The sequence below is a fragment of the Ranitomeya imitator genome, chromosome 4 (genome assembly GCF_032444005.1).
Source record: "Ranitomeya imitator isolate aRanImi1 chromosome 4, aRanImi1.pri, whole genome shotgun sequence".
NCBI lineage: Eukaryota > Metazoa > Chordata > Amphibia > Anura > Dendrobatidae > Ranitomeya > Ranitomeya imitator.
In genome coordinates, this window is record NC_091285.1 from 671713493 (window position 1) to 671735806 (window position 22314).

Here is a 22314-nt window from a genome sequence, read left to right on the forward strand (position 1 = left end):
ATTGGGGATGTTGCGGTTCAGAATTAGCCAATCACATTTACCCTCATGTTAGTAAGCAGTCAGTGCCATGTTCAGGCATTCTGATTAGCCCAGTGTACAGTCATGGACAAAAATTTTGAGAATGAGACAAATATTAATTTTTCCAAAGTCTACTGCTTCATTTTTTCTAATGGCAATGTGCATATACTCCTGAATGTCAGAGTGATCAGCTTAACAGCAATTACTGTACTTGCAAAGTCAATATTTGCCCAGAAAATGAACTTTAACCCCCAAAACACATTTCAACATCATTGCAGTCCTGCCTTAAAAGGAGCAGCTAACATCGTTTTAGTGATTGATCCATTAACACAGGTGTGGGTGTTGATGAGGACAGGGCTGGCGATCAATCAGTCATGATTAAGTAAGAATGACATCACTGGACACTGTAAAAGGAGGCTGGTGCTTGGTATCATTGTTTCTCTTCAGTTAACCATGGTTATCTCTAAAGAAACACGTGCAGCCATCATTGCACTGCACAAAAATGGCCTAACAGGGAAGAGTATCGCAGCTACAAAGATTGCACCTCAGTCAACAATCTATCGCCTCATCAAGAACTTCAAGGAGAGAGCTTCCATTGTTGTTAAAAAGGCTCCTGGGCGCCCAAGAAAGACCAGCAAGCGCCAGGACCGTATCTTAAAACTGTTTCAGCTGCGGGATCGGACTCCCAGCAGTGCCGAGCTTGCTCAGGAATGGCAGCAGGCTGGTGTGAGTGCTTCTGCACGCACTGTGAGGCGGAGACTCTTTGAGCAAGGCCTGGTTTCAAGGAGGGCAGCAAAGAAGCCACTTCTCTCCACAAAAAAACATCAGGGACCGACTGATATTCTGCAAAAGGTACAGGGAGTGGACTGCTGAGGACTGGGGCAAAGTCATTTTCTCTGATGAATCCCCTTTTCGATTGTTTGGGACATCTGGAAAACAGCTTATTCGGAGAAGAAGAGGTGAGCGCTACCACCAGTCTTGTCTCATGCCAACTGTAAAGCATCCTGAAACCATTCATGTGTGGGGTTGCTTCTCAGCCAAGGGAATCGGGTCACTCACAGTCTTGCCTAAAAACACAGCCATGAATAAAGAATGGTACCAGAATGTCCTCCAAGAGCAACTTCTCCCAACAGTCCAAGAGCAGTTTGGCGCCCAACAATGCCTTTTCCAGCATGATGGAGCACCTTGCCATAAAGCAAAGGTGATAACTAAATGGCTCATGGAACAAAACATAGAGATTTTGGGTCCATGTCCTGGAAACTCCCCAGATCTTAATCCCATTGAGAACTTGTGGTCAATCATCAAGAGATGGGAGGACAAACAAAAACCAACAAATTCTGGCAAAATGCAAGCATTGATTATGCAAGAATGGACTGCTATCAGTCAGGATTTGGTCCAGAAGTTGATTGAGAGCATGCCAGGGAGAATTGCAGAGGTCCTGAAGAAGAAGGGTCAACACTGCAAATATTGACTTGCTGCATTAACTCATTCTAACTGTCAATATAACCTATTGGTACTCATAATATGATTGCAATTATATTTCTGTATGTGATATAAACATCAGACAAACACTAATAAAAACCAGAGGGCAGCAGATCATGTGAAAATATAATTTTGGTGTCATTCTCAAAACTTTTGGCCATGACTGTAAAGTGTCGCTGTTCTAGGAGGATTTTCCTGACATTTTCATAGGTGCACAACAGCCGACAACACAGCAAAGGCTGTGGTGAAAGTGATCATTCAGGAGAAGGGTACAAGAAACGTCCCTGGCATTAGACATATCATGGAGCGCTGTGAAGACGTCATCAAGACGTGGCTTAAATTTGACAGCGACAATACCTAGAACTGGACGTCCCTCCAAAAAATCTTAAAAAGAGGAAAATAAGCCGAGGAGGCTGCAAGAGGCCGACAGCAACATTAAAGGAGCTGCAAGAATTTCTGGTCAGTGCTGGTTGTGTCCTGTACGTGACAACAGTCTGCTGTATTCTTCATATGTCCGGCCTGTGTAGAGGGCGGCAAGATGGAAGACTTTCCTTACAAAGAAGAACATCCAAGCCCGGATATGTTTTACCAAAACCTACATCAAGTCTGATAAAAGCAGGAAACCTGTTATGTTCTGACGAGACCAAGGGGAACTTTACGGCCATAAATTTTAGAGGGTGCAAAGAAAACACTGCACTTCACCAGAAGATCACCATCCCCACAATGAGGCATGGTGGACGCAACGTTGTACTTTGGGGCTGTTTTCCAGCAGCTGAAATTGGGGCTTTGGTCAAGGTGGAGAGAATTATGAACAGTCCCAAATATCAGTCAATTCTGCAGCAAAACCTTGAGATGAATTTCACCTTTCAGAACAACGACCCCAAGCCCAACAAATAGCCAAAAGAACGGCCTCACCAGAAGATCAGAGTTGTGGAATGGCCTCACCAGAAGAAGATCAGAGTTGTGGAATGGCCTCACCAGAAGAAGATCAGAGTTGTGGAATGGCCTCACCAGAAGAAGATCAGAGTTGTGGAATGGCCGAGTCAGAAGAAGATCAGAGTTGTGGAATGGCCGAGTCAGAGTCCAGACCTGAACCCAAGGGACATTCTGTGGTGACCTCACGAGGGCGCTGTACACAGGAGAAGCCCCCGGAATCTGTGAAGCTACTGCAAGGTGGAGAGGACAAAGATCGCAAATTCTAGATGTGCCATGCTGATAGACCCCCGACCCCAAAACACCGACTGCTGCCTGAGATTCACAGGGGACTGTGACTAAGTATTACTGTAAGGGTGTGCAGATTTATGCAACCACATTATTTCACTTCTTTTTTTATTTCAAAATGATTTCAGGTTTTTCCCTGCAATTGATTTGTACAGATTATGGGGGACATTAAAGGGAATTTTACTAGGGGTGTGTAGACTTCTTATATCTGCTTATATATATCTGTATATATATATATATATATATATATATATATATATATATATATATATATATATATATATATATATATATATATATATATATTCTTATATCTGCTATATATATATCTTATATATATATATATACTAGACTAGATTGTGGCCCGATTCTAACGCATCGGGTATTCTAGAATATGCATGTCCCTGTAGTATATGGACAATGATGATTCCAGAATTTGCGGCAGACTGTGCCTGTCGCTGATTGGTCGAGGCAACCTTTATGACATCATCGTCGCCATGGCAACCATTATGACATCTACGTCGATACTGTGCCCGTCGCTGAGTCAGAAACGTGGGATTTCTACGTCCTTTATGACATCATCGTCACTGTGCCAGTCGCTGATTGGTCGAGGCCTGGTGGCCTCGACCAATCAGAGACGCGGGATTTCCAGGACAGACAGACAGACAGACGGAAAAACCCTTAGGCAATTATAGATATATATATATATATATATATATATATATATATATATATATATATATATATATATATATATATATATATATATATATATATACACACACTAGATTGTGGCCCGATTCTAACGCATTGGGTATTCTAGAATATGCATGTCCCCGTAGTATATGGACAATGATGATTCCAGAATTCGCGGCAGACTGTGCCCGTCGCTGATTGGTCGAGGCAACCTTTATGACCTCATCGTCGCCATGGCAACCATTATGACATCTACGTCGATACTGTGCCCGTCGCTGAATCAGAAACGTGAGATGTCTACGTCCTTTATGACATCATCGTCGCTGTGCCGTTGCTGATTGGTCGAGGCCAGGCGGCCTCGACCAATCAGAGACGCGGGATTTCTACGTCGATGCTGTGCCGGTCTCTGATTGGTCGAGGCCAGGCGGCCTCGACCAATCAGAGAGCCGGGATTTCCAAGACAGACAGACAGACGGAAAAACCCTTAGACAATTATATATATAGATATACACTAGATGGTGGCCCGATTCTAACGCATCGGGTATTCTAGAATATGGATGTCCCCGTAGTATATGTGCCCGTCGCTGATTGGTCGAGGCAACCTTTATGACATCATCGTCGCCATGGCAACCATTATGACATCTACGTCGATACTGTGCCCGTCGCTGAATCAGAAACGTGAGATGTCTACGTCCTTTATGACATCATCGTCGCTGTGCCCGCTGCTGATTGGCCATCGAATGTGGCCGCCAGGCCTCGACCAGACTGTGGGCACTGAGTCGATATCGGCTCAGGATCTGGCGGTCTCTGGGGTCCGGGAGTTTCTCCAGATATGGGGCCAGTCTGTAATCTCTCTGTAGGCTCCGGTACATGATCAGTTTCTGTGAGCTGATGATATCATTCTTCCAGTCACTGACATACCTCTCCTGGCCTTCGTCTGCCATCTTCCTGATTCCGGCTTTTGTCAGGTTGTTGTGATTGGTGTTCTGGTCCGGTTGGGTTTGGCTGGGCTGTTCCGGGGGTTCTGGTTTTTCTGTTTCACCTTCATGTATCAGGGCTTTATGGTGATAGGAGCTTGGATTGCTCCTATGCAGGTGAGCCCGGAATGACAGCGCCCTCTTTAGAACGGTTAGGTGTAGAGGGAATCTGCCCAGCTCGACCCGACAAGCACTGTTGGAGGTGCTCCGATGGACCTGGAGAAGGTGCTTGCAGAATTCCAGGTGGAATATTTCTGTTGGACTGGAATCCCACTTTGACCAGTCTGGGTAGGTGTGAGGACCCCAGACTTCGCTGCCATACAGGAGGATTGGGGCGATGATGGAGTCGAAGATTTTTAGCCAGACCCTCACTGGTGGCTTCAGATGGTAGAGTTTCCTTTGGGTGGCATAGAAGGTTTTGCAGGCCTTGTCTTTCAGGGTCTCTATGGCTTGTTTGAAGCTCCCTGACCGGTGAATCTCTAGGCCCAGGTAGGTATATTTGTCTGTTCCTGTGAGGTCGCAGTTGTTGAGGATAAATGATGGGTGTTGGTCTGATCTTCTCTTTCTCCTCTGGAACACCATGGTGTTGGTTTTCTTTAGGTTGACCGGTAGAGCCCAGGTGGAGCTGAATTTCTCTAGGATTTTCAGGTTGTCCTGGAGGCCTTTCTCGGTTGGTGACAGCAGCAGCAGGTCATCTGCATACAGCAGGAATTTCACCTGAGCGTCGTGGAGGGTGAGACCTGGTGCTGAGGAGGATTCCAGGGCGGTAGCCAGCTCATTGATGTTGAAGAGCGTTGGACTTAGGCTGCAGCCTTGTCTGACTCCGCGGCTCTGCTGGAAATAAGCCGTTCTTTTGCCGTTCACACTCACGCTGCAGCGGTTCTCGGTGTAGGAGCTTTTGATGACATCGTAGGTCTTTCCTCCTATTCCACTCTCCAGCAGTTTCAGGAATAAGCCCGGGTGCCACACTGAATCAAAGGCCTTTTTAAAGTCCACAAAGCAGGTGTATATCTTCCCATTCTTTGTATTGTAGACGTGTCTCTGAATGAGGCTGTGCAGAGTATAGATGTGGTCAGTGGTGCGGTGGTGTGGCATGAACCCTGCTTGGCTCTTGCTGAGGACGTTGTGCTCGGTGAGGAAGGTGAGGATCCTCTTGTTCAGGATACTGTTGAACAGTTTTCCCAGGTTGCTGCTGACGCATATGCCTCTGTAGTTGGCTGGGTCATACCTGTCCCCACTCTTGTGGATGGGTGTGATGAGGCCTTGGTTCCAGGTACGAGGGAAGTAGCCGGCACTCAGTACGATATTGAAGAGTTTAACCATTGCAGCCTGTATTTCTGGTGGGCTGTACTTCAGCATTTCTGGTAGGATTCCATCCAGGCCACCGGCTTTTCTACATCTTATGGAGGAGAGTCTCTCGGTTACTTCCTGTAGTGTTATAGGTGTATCCACCGGGTTTTGGAAGTTTTTGATTTTTTCCTCCATTGCTTTTAGTTTCGCCATTATGTTTTCCTGTTCTTGGCTTAGTCCTTCCTTTGGAATGTCTTTATAGAGGTCTCTGAAGTATTGGAGCCAGAGGTTGCCATTTTGGATATGGGTGTTGTTTTTCTTGTCTTTGGTGCCCATGTGGTTCCATAGTTCCCAGAAGGAGTTGTCTTGGAGGGCGTCTTGGAGTTGGTTAAGCTTGGTAGAGATGCAACTCTGCTTCTTCCTCCTGAGGATGGTTTTGTACTGCTTTTGTATGGAGTCATAGGCTTCCCTCAGACCCAGGTGGTTGGGGTCTCTGTGTTTCTTGTTGGAGGCTGTTCTCAGGGTTTTCCGTACAGCTTGACATTCTCTGTCAAACCAGCCATTGACCTGTGTTTCTTTTGGTCTCTTGTAGTCGACTTTTTTAAGGTCGGACAGTCTGGCCATTGCGTAGAATATATTGTTGAGGTCCTTTGCTGCTTGGTTCACTCCCTCTGGGTTTGGCATGTACTCGAGGTTGTAGAAGTGGTGGAGCATCCGCTGTATTTCTGGTCTGCTGGAAGCTTCTTTATATTTTAGTGCCGACATTTTTGGACCATTTATAGGATGGAGGCCGGGTGAAGAGGCCGCTCTGCTGTGGCTTCTGAGTGGATGGTTTCTCTGTAGATTTCATGTACAGAAGAAGTTGGCTGTGGTCTGACAGGTGCGTTTGTGGGGTGACTATGAAGGCGCTGACATCTGCCAGGTTCAGGTCTGTAATGGCGTAATCAACTACACTCCTCCCTACATGGGAGTTTAGTGTATACCTTCCTAAGGAGTCACCCTTGCTTCGTCCATTAAGGATATGAAGTCCTAAACTTTTACATACGTTCAGGAGCTTTCTGCCACTTTTGTTGACTGTACTGTCATAGCTGTTTCTCTCAGTGTGTACAGGGTCTTGGCCGTCATTCTCTGCCCCAAGTATATATACGTACACTCATACAGTATATACACACACTCATCACTGCATGCAGTATATAAAGATAGATATATATATATATATATATATATATATATATAGTACATGCAGTATATACATACACACACATCAGTACACACACATACTCTACATACAGCGAACACACATCACCGCATGCAGTATATGTATTATGTATAGATAGAGGTATATATATACACAGTGAATACAGTATATACACACCTGCATACTCTCTACGCCCCGTGCACACACATCACTCACTGCATGCAGTATATGTTATGTATAGATAGAGGTGTATATATACATACAATGCATACAGTATATACACACACACACCAGTACATCGAGTATATACACACATACTCTCTACGCCCAGTGCACACACATCACTCACTGCATGCAGTGTGTGTATATATACACATATATATATATATATATACACACACACATATACATACATACACACAGAGATAGAGGTATATATATAATATATATATATATATATATATACATACATACACTATACACACACATCACTGCATGCAGTATATATATATATATATATATATATATATATATATATATATATATATATATATATATATATATATATAGATAGCTTGATAGAGGTGGATATATATATATATATATATATATATATATATATATATATATATATATATATATACATACACACACACACACACACACACACATCACTGCATACAGTATATATAGATAGCTAGATAGAGGTATATATATACAGTGGCATAACTTCAAACTCATGGGCCCCGATGCGAAAGCTCCAATGGGGCCCCCCCAAGTATTTTATTTTTTTAATAGCATTAGTCTTTTTCTATAGGCCAAATGGACTTTTAGGGCCCCCTAGGCTCCAGGGCCCGGGTGCGATTGCAACCTCTGCACCTGTAGTAGTTACACCCTTGTGTATATGTATATATATATATATATATATATATATATATATATATATATATATATATATATATATATATATATATATATATATATACATACATACATACATACACACACATACAGTGCATACTATATATATACACACACACTCTACGCCCCGTGCACGCACATCACTCACTGCATACAGTATATATATATATACAGATAGCTAGAGGTATATATATATTACAGTGCATACAGTATATACACACGCTCTACGCCCCGTGCACGCACATCACTCACTGCATACAGTATATATATACAGATAGCTAGAGGTATATATATATTACAGTGCATACAGTATATACACACGCTCTACGCCCCGTGCACACACATCACTCACTTGCTCCGCGTTGCCGCAGCCCCTCATGCCCAGCGCCTCCAGTCCCTCCCGCAGCTCGTTGATGTCCACATGTCCGTCCTTGTTGGAGTCCAGCTGACGGAACAGTGCCGCGTACCGCTGCTCTCTCTCAGCCTCCGGGTCCTCCATGTCGGCGGCGGCAGGAGCCCGTGGCCCCGGGGGGCCTGTCCCGTCTGCGGCACGCTCAGCTGTGTAGCTTCAGTGTGTGAATAGTGTGTGCTGCGCCCTCCCGCGTCCTTCTCCTCCTGGCTCTGCTCCACTGCCTGGACGCTGAGCCCGCTGGGACTTGTAGTCCTGAGTGCCCGCAGCAGCAGGTCCCGGCGCGGCTGGAGGTGACGTCGGTGCAGGCTGGCTGAGTTCACACGCGGCATTGTTGCTATATTTTTCTCTCCACAGAAGCACTGTGATACTCTGAGAGGCCATGTATGAAAACCCCGGAATCTGCGGCGTTTATCAGGACTGATCCTGTGGGAGATTTGCCTACATTAAGTTTAATTCATGAAAAAAATGCGGACTCTTTTTTTACTTTTACACATTTTTGTGCCCTACTGCCAAGAGAGGCAAAAAACCGCCCAGTGTGACTGGTTTATGATGAAGGGTCAAATCTGCAAGAAAAAAATAGATTCAGAAACAAACCCTCGGGGAGCTTTACCTTCCTGAGGTGATGTTGGAAGCTTTTTTCTGTAGATCCCTGAATGGACGGCACCTGGTTTGGAGCAGATTCCATCAGGGCCCGGTGATATTTCTATCATTCTGGGATTTTACATGGAGTGTGGGAAGCTGATCTCCGGCTGTGGCCCCCGTGTGCTGGCCCGGTTATACCGGCACAGAGCTGCCCTACCGCATGTCTCTGCTGCATGGAGCCATCTGTGACCGCAAGATTTACTCTGCACACACTTCCTAGTGAGAGCTGATTGGCTAAAGTCTTGTTTCTGGAAATCTGTTATTGGGCTGTCGCTGCCCCTATATACAGCACACGGGCTGTCGCTGCCCCTATATACAGCACACGGGCTGTCGCTGCCCCTATATACAGCACACGGGCTGTCGCTGCCCCTATATACAGCACACGGGCTGTCGCTGCCCCTATATACAGCACACGGGCTGTCGCTGCCCCTATATACGGCACACGGGGTGTCGCTGCCCCTATATACGGCACACGGGGTGTCGCTGCCCCTATATACGGCACACGGGCTGTCGCTGCCCCTATATACGGCACACGGGCTGTCGCTGCCCCTATATACGGCACACGGGCTGTCGCTGCCCCTATATACGGCACACGGGGTGTCGCTGCCCCTATATACGGCACACGGGCTGTCGCTGCCCCTATATACGGCACACGGGGTGTCGCTGCCCCTATATACGGCACACGGGGTGTCGCTGCCCCTATATACGGCACACGGGGTGTCGCTGCCCCTATATACGGCACACGGGCTGTCGCTGCCCCTATATACGGCACACGGGATGTCGCTGCCCCAATATACGGCACACGGGGTGTCGCTGCCCCTATATACGGCACACGGGGTGTCGCTGCCCCTATATACGGCACACGGGGTGTCGCTGCCCCTATATACGGCACACGGGGTGTCGCTGCCCCTATATACGGCACACGGGGTGTCGCTGCCCCTATATACGGCACAAGGGTGTCGCTGCCCCTATATACGGCACACGGGGTGTCACTGCCCCTATATACGGCGCACGGGGTGTCACTGCCCCTATATACGGCGCACGGGCTGTCACTGCCCCTATATACGGCACACGGGGTGTCACTGCCCCTATATACAGCCACGGTGTGTCACTGCCCCTATATACAGCCACGGTGTGTCACTGCCCCTATATACAGCACACGGGGTGTCACTGCCCCTATATACAGCCACGGTGTGTCACTGCCCCTATATACAGCACACGGGGTGTCACTAGCCCTATATACAGCACACGGGGTGTCACTGCCCCTATATACAGCACACGAGGTGTCACTGCCCCTTTATACAGCACACGGGGTGTCACTGCCCCTATATACAGCACACGGGGTGTCACTAGCCCTATATACCGCACACGGGGTGTCACTGCCCCTATATACAGTACACGGGGTGTCACTAGCCCTATATATTATCGCACACGGGGTGTCACTGCCCCTATATACAGCACACGGGGTGTCGCTGCCCCTATATACAGCACACGGGCTGTCGCTGCCCCTATATACAGCACACGGGCTGTCGCTGCCCCTATATACAGCACACGGGCTGTCGCTGCCCCTATATACAGCACACGGGCTGTCGCTGCCCCTATATACAGCACACGGGGTGTCCCTGCCCCTATATACAGCACACGGGGTGTCACTGCCCCTATATACAGCACAAGGGGTATCACTGCCCCTATATACGGCACACGGGGTGTCACTGCCCCTATATACGGCACACGGGCTGTCACTGCCCCTATATACGGCACACGGGATGTCACTGCCCCTATATACGGCACACGGGGTGTCACTGCCCCTATATACGGCACACGGGTTGTCACTGCCCCTATATACGGCACACGGGGTGTCACTGCCCCTATATACGGCACACGGGGTGTCACTGCCCCTATATACGGCACACGGGGTGTCACTGCCCCTATATACGGCACACGGGGTGTCACTGCCCCTATATACGGCACAAGGGTGTCACTGCCCCTATATACGGCACACGGGGTGTCACTGCCCCTATATACGGCACACGGGGTGTCACTGCCCCTATATACGGCACACGGGGTGTCACTGCCCCTATATACGGCACACGGGGTGTCACTGCCCCTATATACGGCACACGGGGTGTCACTGCCCCTATATACGGCACACGGGGTGTCGCTGCCCCTATATACGGCACACGGGGTGTCGCTGCCCCTATATACAGCACACGGGGTGTCGCTGCCCCTATATACAGCACACGGGGTGTCGCTGCCCCTATATACAGTACACGGGGTGTCGCTGTCCCTATATACAGTACACAGGGTGTCGCTGCCCCTATATACAGTACACGGGGTGTCGCTGCCCCTATATACAGTACACGGGGTGTCGTTGCCCCTATATACATTACACGAGGTGTCGCTGCCCCTATATACAGTACACGGGGTGTCGCTGCCCCTATATACAGTACACGGGGTGTCGCTGCCCCTATATACAGTACACGGGGTGTCGCTGCCCCTATATACAGTACACGGGGTGTCGCTGCCCCTATATACAGTACACGGGGTGTCGCTGCCCCTATATACAGTACACGGGGTGTCGCTGCCCCTATATACAGTACACGGGGTGTCGCTGCCCCTATATATAGTACATGGGGTGTCGCTGCCCATCTACATGGCATATGGGCCTAGGGGCAGATGAGAACTTCGGTGGAATTAGGCGTTAATGGGATCCTGTTACCTGAATTTGGCGGGACCGGTTTTCGGTCATATGGGCGGAGTTTTCACACAGTGTCTATCCCCTGTCCTTATATACAGTACACAGTGTCTATCCCGTCCTTATATACAGTACACAGTGTCTATCCTCTGTCCTTATATACAGTACACAGTGTCTATCCCGTCCTTATATACAGTACACAGTGTCTATCCTCTGTTCTTATATACAGTACACAGTGTCTATCCCGTCCTTATATACAGTACAGTGTCTATCCTCTGTCCTTATATACAGTACACAGTGTCTATCCCGTCCTTATATACAGTACACAGTGTCTATCCTCTGTTCTTATATACAGTACACAGTGTCTATCCCGTCCTTATATGCAGTACACAGTGTCTGTATCCCCTGTCCTTATATACAGTACACAGTGTCTATCCCGTCTTTATATACAGTACAGTGTCTATCCCCTGTCCTTATATACAGTACACAGTGTCTATCCCGTCCTTATATACAGTACAGTGTCTATCCTCTGTCCTTATATACAGTACACAGTGTCTATCCCGTCCTTATATACAGTACACAGTGTCTATCCTCTGTTCTTATATACAGTACACAGTGTCTTTCCCGTCCTTATATACAGTACACAGTGTCTATCCCGTCCTTATATACAGTACAGTGTCTGTATCCCCTGTCCTTATATACAGTACACAGTGTCTATCCCGTCTTTATATACAGTACACAGTGTCTATCCCCTGTCCTTATATACAGTACACAGTGTCTATCCCGTCCTTATATACAGTACAGTGTCTATCCTCTGTTCTTATATACAGTACACAGTGTCTATCCCGTCTTTATATACAGTACACAGTGTCTATCCCATCCTTATATACAGTACAGTGTCTATCCCTGTCCTTATATACAGTACACAGTGTATCCCGTCCTTATATACAGTACACAGTGTCTATCCCATCCTTATATACAGTACAGTGTCTATCCCTGTCCTTATATACAGTACACAGTGTCTATCCCGTCCTTATATACAGTACACAGTGTCTATCCTCTGTTCTTATATACAGTACAGTGTCTATCCCGTCCTTATATACAGTACACAGTGTCTATCCCGTCCTTATATACAGTACACAGTGTCTATCCCCCATCCTTATATACAGTACAGTGTCTATTCCCTGTCCTTATATACAGTACACAGTGTCTATCTCCTGTCCTTATATGCAGTACATAGTGTCTATTCCCTGTCTTTATATACAGTACACAGTGTCTATCCCCTATCCTTATATACAGTACACAGTGTCTATCCCCTATCCTTATATACAGTACACAGTGTCTATCCCCCATCCTTATATACAGTACAGTGTTTATCCCCTGTCCTTATATGCAGTACATAGTGTCTATTCCCTGTCCTTATATGCAGTACATAGTGTCTATCCCATCCTTATATACAGTACACAGTGTCTATTCCCTGTCTTTATATACAGTACACAGTGTCTATCCCCTATCCTTATATACAGTACACAGTGTCTATCCCCTGTCCTTATATACAGTACACAGTGTCTATCCCATCCTTATATACAGTACAGTGTCTATCCCCTGTCCTTATATACAGTACACAGTGTCTATCCTCTGTTCTTATATACAGTACACAGTGTCTATCCCCCGTCCTTATATACAGTACACAGTGTCTATCATCTGTTATATACAGTACAGTGTCTATCCCCTATCCTTATATACAGTACACAGTGTCTATCCTCTGTTCTTATATACAGTACACAGTGTCTATCCCCTGTCCTTATATACAGTACACAGTGTCTATCATCTGTTGTTATATACAGTACAGTGTCTATCCTCTGTTCTTATATACAGTACACAGTGTCTATCCCCTGTCATTATATACAGTACACAGTGTCTATCCCCTATCCTTATATACAGTACACAGTGCCTATCCCCTGTCCTTATATACAGTACAGTGTTTATCCCCTGTTCTTATATACAGTACACAGTGTCTATCCTCTGTCCTTATATACAGTACACAGTGTCTATCCCCTGTCCTTATATACAGTACACAGTGTCTAGCCTCTGTCCTTATATACAGTACACAGTGTCTATCCCCTGTCCTTATATACAGTACACAGTGTATATCCCTTGTCCTTACAGTATATACAGTACACAGTGTATCCCCTGTCCTTATATACAGTACATAGTGTCTATCCCCTGTCCTTATATACAGTACACAGTGTCTATCCTCTGTTGTTATATACAGTACACAGTGTCTATCTCCTGTCCTTATATACAGTACAGTGTCTATCCCCTATCCTTATATACAGTACATAGTGTCTATCCTCTGTTCTTATATACAGTACACAGTGTCTATCCCCTGTCCTTATATACAGTACACAGTGTCTATCCTCTGTTCTTATATACAGTACACAGTGTCTATCCCCTGTCATTATATACAGTACACAGTGTCTATCCCCTATCCTTATATACAGTACACAGTGCCTATCTCCTGTCCTTATATACAGTACAGTGTTTATCCCCTGTTCTTATATACAGTACAGTGTCTATCCTCTGTCCTTATATACAGTACACAGTGTCTATCCCCTGTCCTTATATACAGTACACAGTGTATATCCCTTGTCCTTACAGTATATACAGTACACAGTGTATCCCCTGTCCTTATATACAGTACATAGTGTCTATCCTCTGTTCTTATATACAGTACACAGTGTCTATCCCCTGTCATTATATACAGTACACAGTGTCTATCCCCTATCCTTATATACAGTACACAGTGCCTATCCCCTGTCCTTATATACAGTACAGTGTTTATCCCCTGTTCTTATATACAGTACACAGTGTCTATCCTATGTCCTTATATACAGTACACAGTGTCTATCCCCTGTCCTTATATACAGTACACAGTGTCTAGCCTCTGTCCTTATATACAGTACACAGTGTCTATCCCCTGTCCTTATATACAGTACACAGTGTATATCCCTTGTCCTTACAGTATATACAGTACACAGTGTATCCCCTGTCCTTATATACAGTACATAGTGTCTATCCCCTGTCCTTATATACAGTACACAGTGTCTATCCTCTGTTGTTATATACAGTACACAGTGTCTATCTCCTGTCCTTATATACAGTACAGTGTCTATCCCCTATCCTTATATACAGTACATAGTGTCTATCCTCTGTTCTTATATACAGTACACAGTGTCTATCCCCTGTCCTTATATACAGTACACAGTGTCTATCCTCTGTTCTTATATACAGTACACAGTGTCTATCCCCTGTCATTATATACAGTACACAGTGTCTATCCCCTATCCTTATATACAGTACACAGTGCCTATCTCCTGTCCTTATATACAGTACAGTGTTTATCCCCTGTTCTTATATACAGTACAGTGTCTATCCTCTGTCCTTATATACAGTACACAGTGTCTATCCCCTGTCCTTATATACAGTACACAGTGTATATCCCTTGTCCTTACAGTATATACAGTACACAGTGTATCCCCTGTCCTTATATACAGTACATAGTGTCTATCCCCTGTCCTTATATACAGTAGTGTCTATCCCCTGTCCTTATATACAGTACACAGTGTCTATCCCCTGTCGTTATATACAGTACACAGTGTCTATCCTCTGTCCTTATATACAGTAGTGTCTATCCCCTGTCCTTATATACAGTACAGTGTATATCCCTTGTCCTTATATACAGTACAGTGTCTATCCCCTGTCCTTATATACAGTACAGTGTCTATCCCCTGTCCTTATATACAGTACACAGTGTCTGTCACGATTCCCCTGACCGCTGTCAACACTGGGTCAGGATTCCCACCATGACCGTCACCCCTACGTCACGGATTGAGGGGACTTCAGGCCAACAGACGGCTATCACATGTGCAGGGGGGCTTATCTTAGTTATCCCTCCACTCCACGATGTGATGAAAAACCACACACAGGGCTATTGACCTCTTAGTTTACAGCAGGGGCTTATTCTAGGTATCCCACTGCTTTCAATATACCACAAACTGCAGGGATTTATGTATATCCCGCTTACAGTTCCACTTAACACTTGCAGCTCTCTGGCGCCCCCTTACTCTCAGGTCAGATTAGGTACTGCACCCTGGGTAATTAGTCGCCAGAAAGGCTGCCTGCTATGTACTGGCTATTGGGCACGCGGCAGCGACGCGGTAAACTACTCCCACTCAGGCAGGAACAATAATTATCAAACCCGCAGTTGCTTCAGCATAATCCAACAGTCAGCGCACTTTCGCTGCCACCAGCTTCGATTAAACGGGTCCGAAGCTAACCCAACTCAACAGTAACAGTAGCGTATTTTCCCTTCAAGAGACTTAGGGTACGGTTTAGAACAGGAGAACGAACTAATATATAATAGTATATCCCATTAAAATTAATTAGGCAGTGCTTTATCAAAAATATTTTATAAAGAAGATACAAATGAGACAATTGCAAATATGTACATGGGTAATTATAACATAAAGGGAATAAAAGAGAAAAGATAACACTCACATGTTAAAAGCATGACAGGCATCCAGGCTAGTGGAGTTTTTCCATATGTCCCAGCTCATTTGGACGTGCTGCTGGCTTCAGAAGACAAGCAGTCCAGAAGGAGACATCAGCAGAAGCGAGTGAGCTGGGGCTCCTGCCACAAACTTAATACCTTAAGGCTTTGACATCACAGAAGGGCTGGCTTATTCAGACCCTCCTCTCTCTACATTCTGCCTAAACTTTGAACTATTCTCTCTAATTTCTATAACTTCACTACAAAACACGTCATAGTTCTAACAAACCCATCAATCATCTCGGGTTAACGTGAGCATTCTAATGAGATCAAATATGTCCTATCTGGGATACATATTTACAGAGAAAACCCTACTTCTTTACCAGACGAAGTTAGAAGCCCGAGTTTAAAGGGATGGGTACCTACACCGAGTGGGAATACGAATATATATTTTCGTGTTCTTACCGTAAACATGGTGCATAATATCGTACCAAAACCAAACAAAGGATCTTTCATGAATTTTGGAGCCACTTTACCAGTTCTGACTAGTGAAGGTGGGAGGGGTGAGGGACTTTCCTCTGAGCCTGGAATTTACGACCCCAGGGCAATAAAACCCCCTTCTAGCATACAGTCCGTAGCCCAGAGAGAAACAAGTAGAGTCAGCTAGTGAAGGGGGGGTTTAGCCCACCTCATGAGCTGACGAGCAACTAAACTTATATGATATTTCATACCATATCGTGACACCTCCCCCTTTTGGTGTGCGCTAGGGAGGCAGTACCCCACGGTATGCCTCCATGGGCACCTCAGTAGGTTCACCCTGGCGGGAGAGTCCATCTGCATTCCCATGCTCTTTGCCCGTTTTATGTTCAATGGTGAAGTCAAACTGCTGAAGGGCAAGGCTCCAGCGTAGCAACCTGCCGTTGGTTCCACACATGGCATTTAGCCAGCGCAGAGGGTTGTGGTCGGTCACCACAGTGAAAGTGTGACCATACAAGTAGGGCTGCAAGCGCTGCAGGGCCCAGACTATGCCCAGGCACTCCTTCTCAATTGTGGAGTAGGCCACTTCCCTCGGCAAAAGTTTCCGGCTCAGGTATAACACGGGGTGCTCTTGGTCCTCCGAGTCAACCTGGCTGAGCACAGCACCAAGGCCAAACTCGCTGGCGTCGGTCTGCACCAAGAACGGTCGACTGCTGTCGACTGCTTTCAACACAGGGGCGTTGCACAGTGCGGTTTTCAACGCCTGGAAGGCCCCCTCACAGCCATCTGTCCAGTTGACGATGTGGGGTAGCTTCTTCCTGGTGAGGTCCGTCAAAGGTTTTGCCAGGCTACTATAGTGCCGTACGAAGCGCCTATAGTACCCTGCAGTGCCCAAGAAGGACATCACCTGTTCCTTGGTCACGGGAGTGGGCCAGTTCACGATCACTCCCACTTTGTCAGGCTCTGGCTTCAGGGTGTTCCTGCCTACCCGGTGCCCCAGGTAGTGAATCTCCCTCATGCCCATCTGGCACTTTCCCGGCTTGATAGTCAGTCCTGCTTGGTGAATTCGCCTGAGCACCTCCTCGAGATGCTGCAGGTGTTCCTTCCAGGAGGGACTGAAGATGGCAATGTCATCCAAGTACGCCACGGCGTACGTCTCCAGTCCCTGAAGCAGGAGGTTGACCATCCGCTGGAAAGTGGCAGGGGCATTCTTCATGCCGAAGGGCATGACCGTGGACTCGTACAGTCCGAAGGGCGTGATAAAGGCGGACTTCTCCTGCGCCTCGGGGCTCAGGGGAATCTGCCAGTATCCTCTACTCAAATCCATTATTGTCAGGTATTTTGCGCCAGCTAACTTCTCAAGCAGCTCCTCGATGCGCGGCATGGGGTGCGCGTCAGAGGCTGTGATGGCGTTGAGTCCCCTGTAGTCCACGCAGAACCGGGTGGTCCGGTCCTTCTTTGGCACGAGAACTACAGGTGAGGCCCACGCACTCTTTGACCGTCGAATCACCCCCAGCTGTAACATCTCATCAATCTCTTGGTGCATAATCTGCTGCACCTGGTCAGAGATTCGATAGGGTGTTTGCCGTAGTGGGGCGTGATTCCCGGTGTCCACCTCGTGGACTGCTAACTCAGTCCTCCCAGGTCGGTTGGAGAACACGACCCGGAAAGGTTCCAGTGTGGTTTGCAACTGCACCCGCTGGGGTTCAGTTAACGAGGCGCTTACCTCCACATCCTCGATGGACCCATTGGCCTTGGCTTGGGCCAGCAAGTCCAGGAGGGTGTCTTCCACACCGTCTTCGGGCAAGCTGCAGACCGGTAGGACGAAAGGTTCACGTTCGTGATGAGCCTTCATCATGTTGACGTGAAAGGCCTTTCGCCTACCCCGAGCGTGGTCAAGCGTGACCACGTACGTGACCGGGTTGAGCTGTTGGTGGACGACGTACGGGCCCTCCCAGGCTGCCTGAAGCTTATCGGTTGGTACGGGGACCAGCACCCACACCTTTTGACCCACGTGGTAGGTCCGCTCCCGGGCGTTCTGGTCGTACCAGTGCTTCTGATCAGCCTGAGCCTGCGTCATGTTGTCATGCACCAACTGCGTCAAGGTCTGCATCTTGTCACGGAAGCGCATGACATACTCCACTATGGACACTTCAGAAGGGTTTGGCTCCTCTTCCCAGGATTCTCTTACCAACCCAAGGGGCCCCCGGACTCGCCTGCCGTACAGGAGCTCGAAGGGGGAGAACCCCGTCGAGGCCTGCGGAACCTCTCGGTAAGCGAACAGCAGGTGTGGGAGGTACCGCTCCCAGTCGCGCCCTTGGGTCTCAACCAGCATGCGTAGCATCTGTTTGAGGGTACCATTGAAGCGTTCACACAAGCCATTGGTCTGTGGGTGATACGCACTCGATACCAGGTGCTTCACCTGCATTCTCTTACAGAGAGCCTCCATTAGGCGAGACATAAATTGGGTCCCTTGATCAGTAAGCATTTCCCTGGGAAATCCTACACGTGAAAAGATGGCCAACAGGGCATCTGCCACCTTATCTGCCCTAGTTGAGGACAGAGCTACTGCCTCTGGGTACCGGGTAGCGTAGTCTACCACAGTAAGGATGTATTGCTTTCCAGAGCTGCTGGGGACTGCCAGCGGGCCCACAATGTCCACCGTGATCCTCTGGAAAGGCTCCTCTATTACTGGCAAAGGGATCAGGGGAGCCTTAATAGCAGGCCCCGCATTCCCCACCCTTTGACAGGTGACCCAGGAGCGGCAGTAGTTTGACCCATCTGTCCCCATCTTAGGCCAATAGAAGTGTTGAGATAGCCGGGCCTTAGTTTTGCTGATCCCCAAGTGTCCAGCTAGCGGGATCTCATGGGCAATCCGCAACAACTCACCCCGGAATTGCTGCGGGACGACCAGCTGTCTTTCCCTCAACCACTCCTTTTGTGATTCTCCGGGTACGGTCTCCCGGTATAACCTTCCTCGTTCCCAGAACACCTTCTCCTTATCAGTCTTGGAGAAGCGCGTCCCGGCGAGTTGTCTCAAACTCTCTAGGCTCGCATCTGTGTGCAGAGCGGCCTGAAACTCCTGGCTAGGGGAAGCCAGAAGCGACGTCAGGGTCGCTTCCCCACGGGAACCCTCTTGGACCTGCTCTGGGTCCACCTCTGGTTCAGTCACAGTGATGACTGAAGAGGGTCCGGAAGGCAGACAGTTATCTGCGTTCCGGGCACTCTGACTGCGGGTGACAGCAGCTACGTAGGCTGTCTCCCCGGGGGTTTCTACAGACCCATCAGCCGGCGCTGCTATGGGCTCTACCTCCCCATCCACCCCCAACACTCCAGGGGCAGTGCTACTTATGGGGGGCCAGTTACCTTCCTCGGTGGCACTGGTCACTTTCATGGCATCACCTTCCTCACGGTTCCCATGCATCTCCCCATTTCCTGTAGCACCGACACTTGCCCCTGTTAGGGGTTCCTCAGCCGTCTCACTCCGCAGAGCGACGTGGCTGGGCACGCCTGTACCTATGGACACATTAACCTTCACAGAAAAATCATTATCAGGTTCAGCTGGCACAGGTACAACATTTTCACCATCAATCCTAGGGAAAAAATGGTTATTAGATGCATCATTACAAGATAAAGCATGGTCAGGTAACACATGCGATTTCCCATCATCATCATCATCATCAGGGTTAACTTTACCCGCATCAGTAGATTGGGGAGGGGTGTCAGGAACGTAGTATGCAAACATCCTCCCCAAATCAGTCCCCAACAAAACATCAGTGGGCAAATTATCAGACAGCCCCACTTCCTTCACCCCGCTCCCGGCACCCCAATCAATAAAAACCCGGGCCATCGGTAAGGGACAGCTGATGCCCCCAATCCCAGTGACAGTTGGGTTTTCCCCGGAATGATTTCTTCAGGGGCCGCCAGTTCGGGTCGGATGAGGGTTCGTTCAGCCCCGGTGTCCTTGAGGCCTGTAGCAACATGGCCTCCCACAGTGACGTGCTGTACGTTGTCACACACCCTCCCAACCACACCACCCACCAAAAGAACTGCTGCATTAGGCCCTGGGGCCTTGGCTTGGGTGTTCTTCTGCTTGGTTGGGCAGGAGGGACTGATATGACCAGTCTGGTGGCAGGTATAACACGTGCGAGGTTCGGTGGTCGGTCTGGTGCTGTTGGCCACGGGGACAGGACCTCTGGTGTGTTGGCTGGCAGGGGTACTGGCGTTGGTTGCAGGCTTACCCCCTCTCCAGCTGGTGGTGACTGGCTTCCGCACTTCCGATCTACGGTTGGCCTCATAGGCATCGGCAATCTGCGCTGCTTTCGTCACGTCTTTGGGTTCTCTGTCCATCACGAACTGTCGCACCTCAGCTGGGCAAAGATGAAAGAACTGGTCTTTGATCATCAGGTCTCGCAGCTGTGCAAAGGTGGTCACTGACAGTCCTTGGGTCCACTGGTCAAAGTGGGTCCCCAGTCCATGCACCACATCACTGTAACTGTCGTGTGGGCCACGTTGGAGGGTCCGGAACTTTCTACGGTACACCTCGGGTGTAAGCTGGTACTTGGCTATCAGAGCCTTTTTGATGGCCTCATAGTCACCATCTTGTTCTTGAGGGAGGGCAGCAAACGCCTCCAGAGCTTTACCTCTCAGCCCTGGTGTCAGGTATCGGGCCCATTCATCTGTAGGCAGCTGGTACTGCCTGCAGGCTTTCTCAAAGGCCCGCAAAAAAGTGTCCAAGTCCCCGTCCTTCTCCATAACAGGAAAGTGATCGGGCCGGGGCTTAGGTATCTGAGCGCTGCTGGGCTCACGTTTCTGGGCGGTGGAGGGCATCCCCCCCTGCCGGAGCATCTCCAGTTCATGTTCTCGCTGGGCTCGGCGCTCGGCTCTCTCAGCCTCCCGCTCAGCTCGCTCGGCCTCTCGCTCGGCTCGCTCCTGGTATTGCTGGATCAGCTGCAGACGCCTCTCTAGGTCATCTGCGGAGCATTGTTGCAGAGCCAGCTGCAGGAGTAGGTCTGCACCCCCCTGGTTGCCAGTAGGGCCCGTATTCAGTGGTTGGACCTCTGCTGCAGCACCATGTTCGCTTGTGCTGGCTTCTGCGGCCTCTGGGCTCTGTGGCCTGGCTTGGTCTGCTTCAAATTGCACCAGTTCAGCGACCATTTGAGCCTTGGTCTTGCCCTGGGGGTTCAGGCCATGGCACGTGCATATCCCAGCAAGAAAGTCCTTCTTCTGCTGGTTGTACCAGGCTTCCCCTTTCGCAGCCATGGTTGCCAAATAAAAGATAGGATAGAAAAACAAAGAGAAAGGGAGGGGATAATTACCCGTACACAATTGTCTCACAACTAAAAAGCACTAAGTTCGTTCTCCAAACTTATTTGCGCAGAGTCCTCGCAAGAACTTTCTGCAAGTTTTTAGTTAGAGGAATGATTACTCAAACCAAATCACTAATGCTCTAAGATATCCCACCGCCTTGCCACCAATTGTCACGATTCCCCTGACCGCTGTCAACACTGGGTCAGGATTCCCACCGTGACCGTCACCCCTACGTCACGGATTGAGGTGACTTCAGGCCAACAGACGGCTATCACATGTGCAGGGGGGCTTATCTTAGTTATCCCTCCACTCCACGATGTGATGAAAAACCACACACAGGGCTATTGACCTCTTAGTTTACAGCAGGGGCTTATTGTAGGTATCCCACTGCTTTCAATATACCACAAACTGCAGGGATTTATG

The 22314-nt window shown here is 48.2% G+C and overlaps 1 protein-coding gene across 4 annotated transcripts in view; it reads right to left on the minus strand.

The window, feature by feature from the left end:
- LOC138677276 (mitochondrial adenyl nucleotide antiporter SLC25A23-like) overlaps window positions 1-22314 on the minus strand; it is a 36435-nt gene that overhangs the window by 10262 nt on the left and 3859 nt on the right. Inside the window, exon 1 of one of the 4 annotated variants that reach the window (XM_069767299.1) lies at window positions 8156-8397. The exons of 2 other annotated variants lie outside the window; for them this stretch is intronic. In XM_069767299.1, coding sequence (XP_069623400.1) covers window positions 8156-8302 — 147 coding nt within the window. In that variant the 5' untranslated portion in view covers window positions 8303-8397. Of the gene's footprint in view, window positions 1-8155; window positions 8398-22314 lie in introns of those variants that run through there. One more of the 4 variants, XM_069767302.1, reaches the window with a different exon arrangement.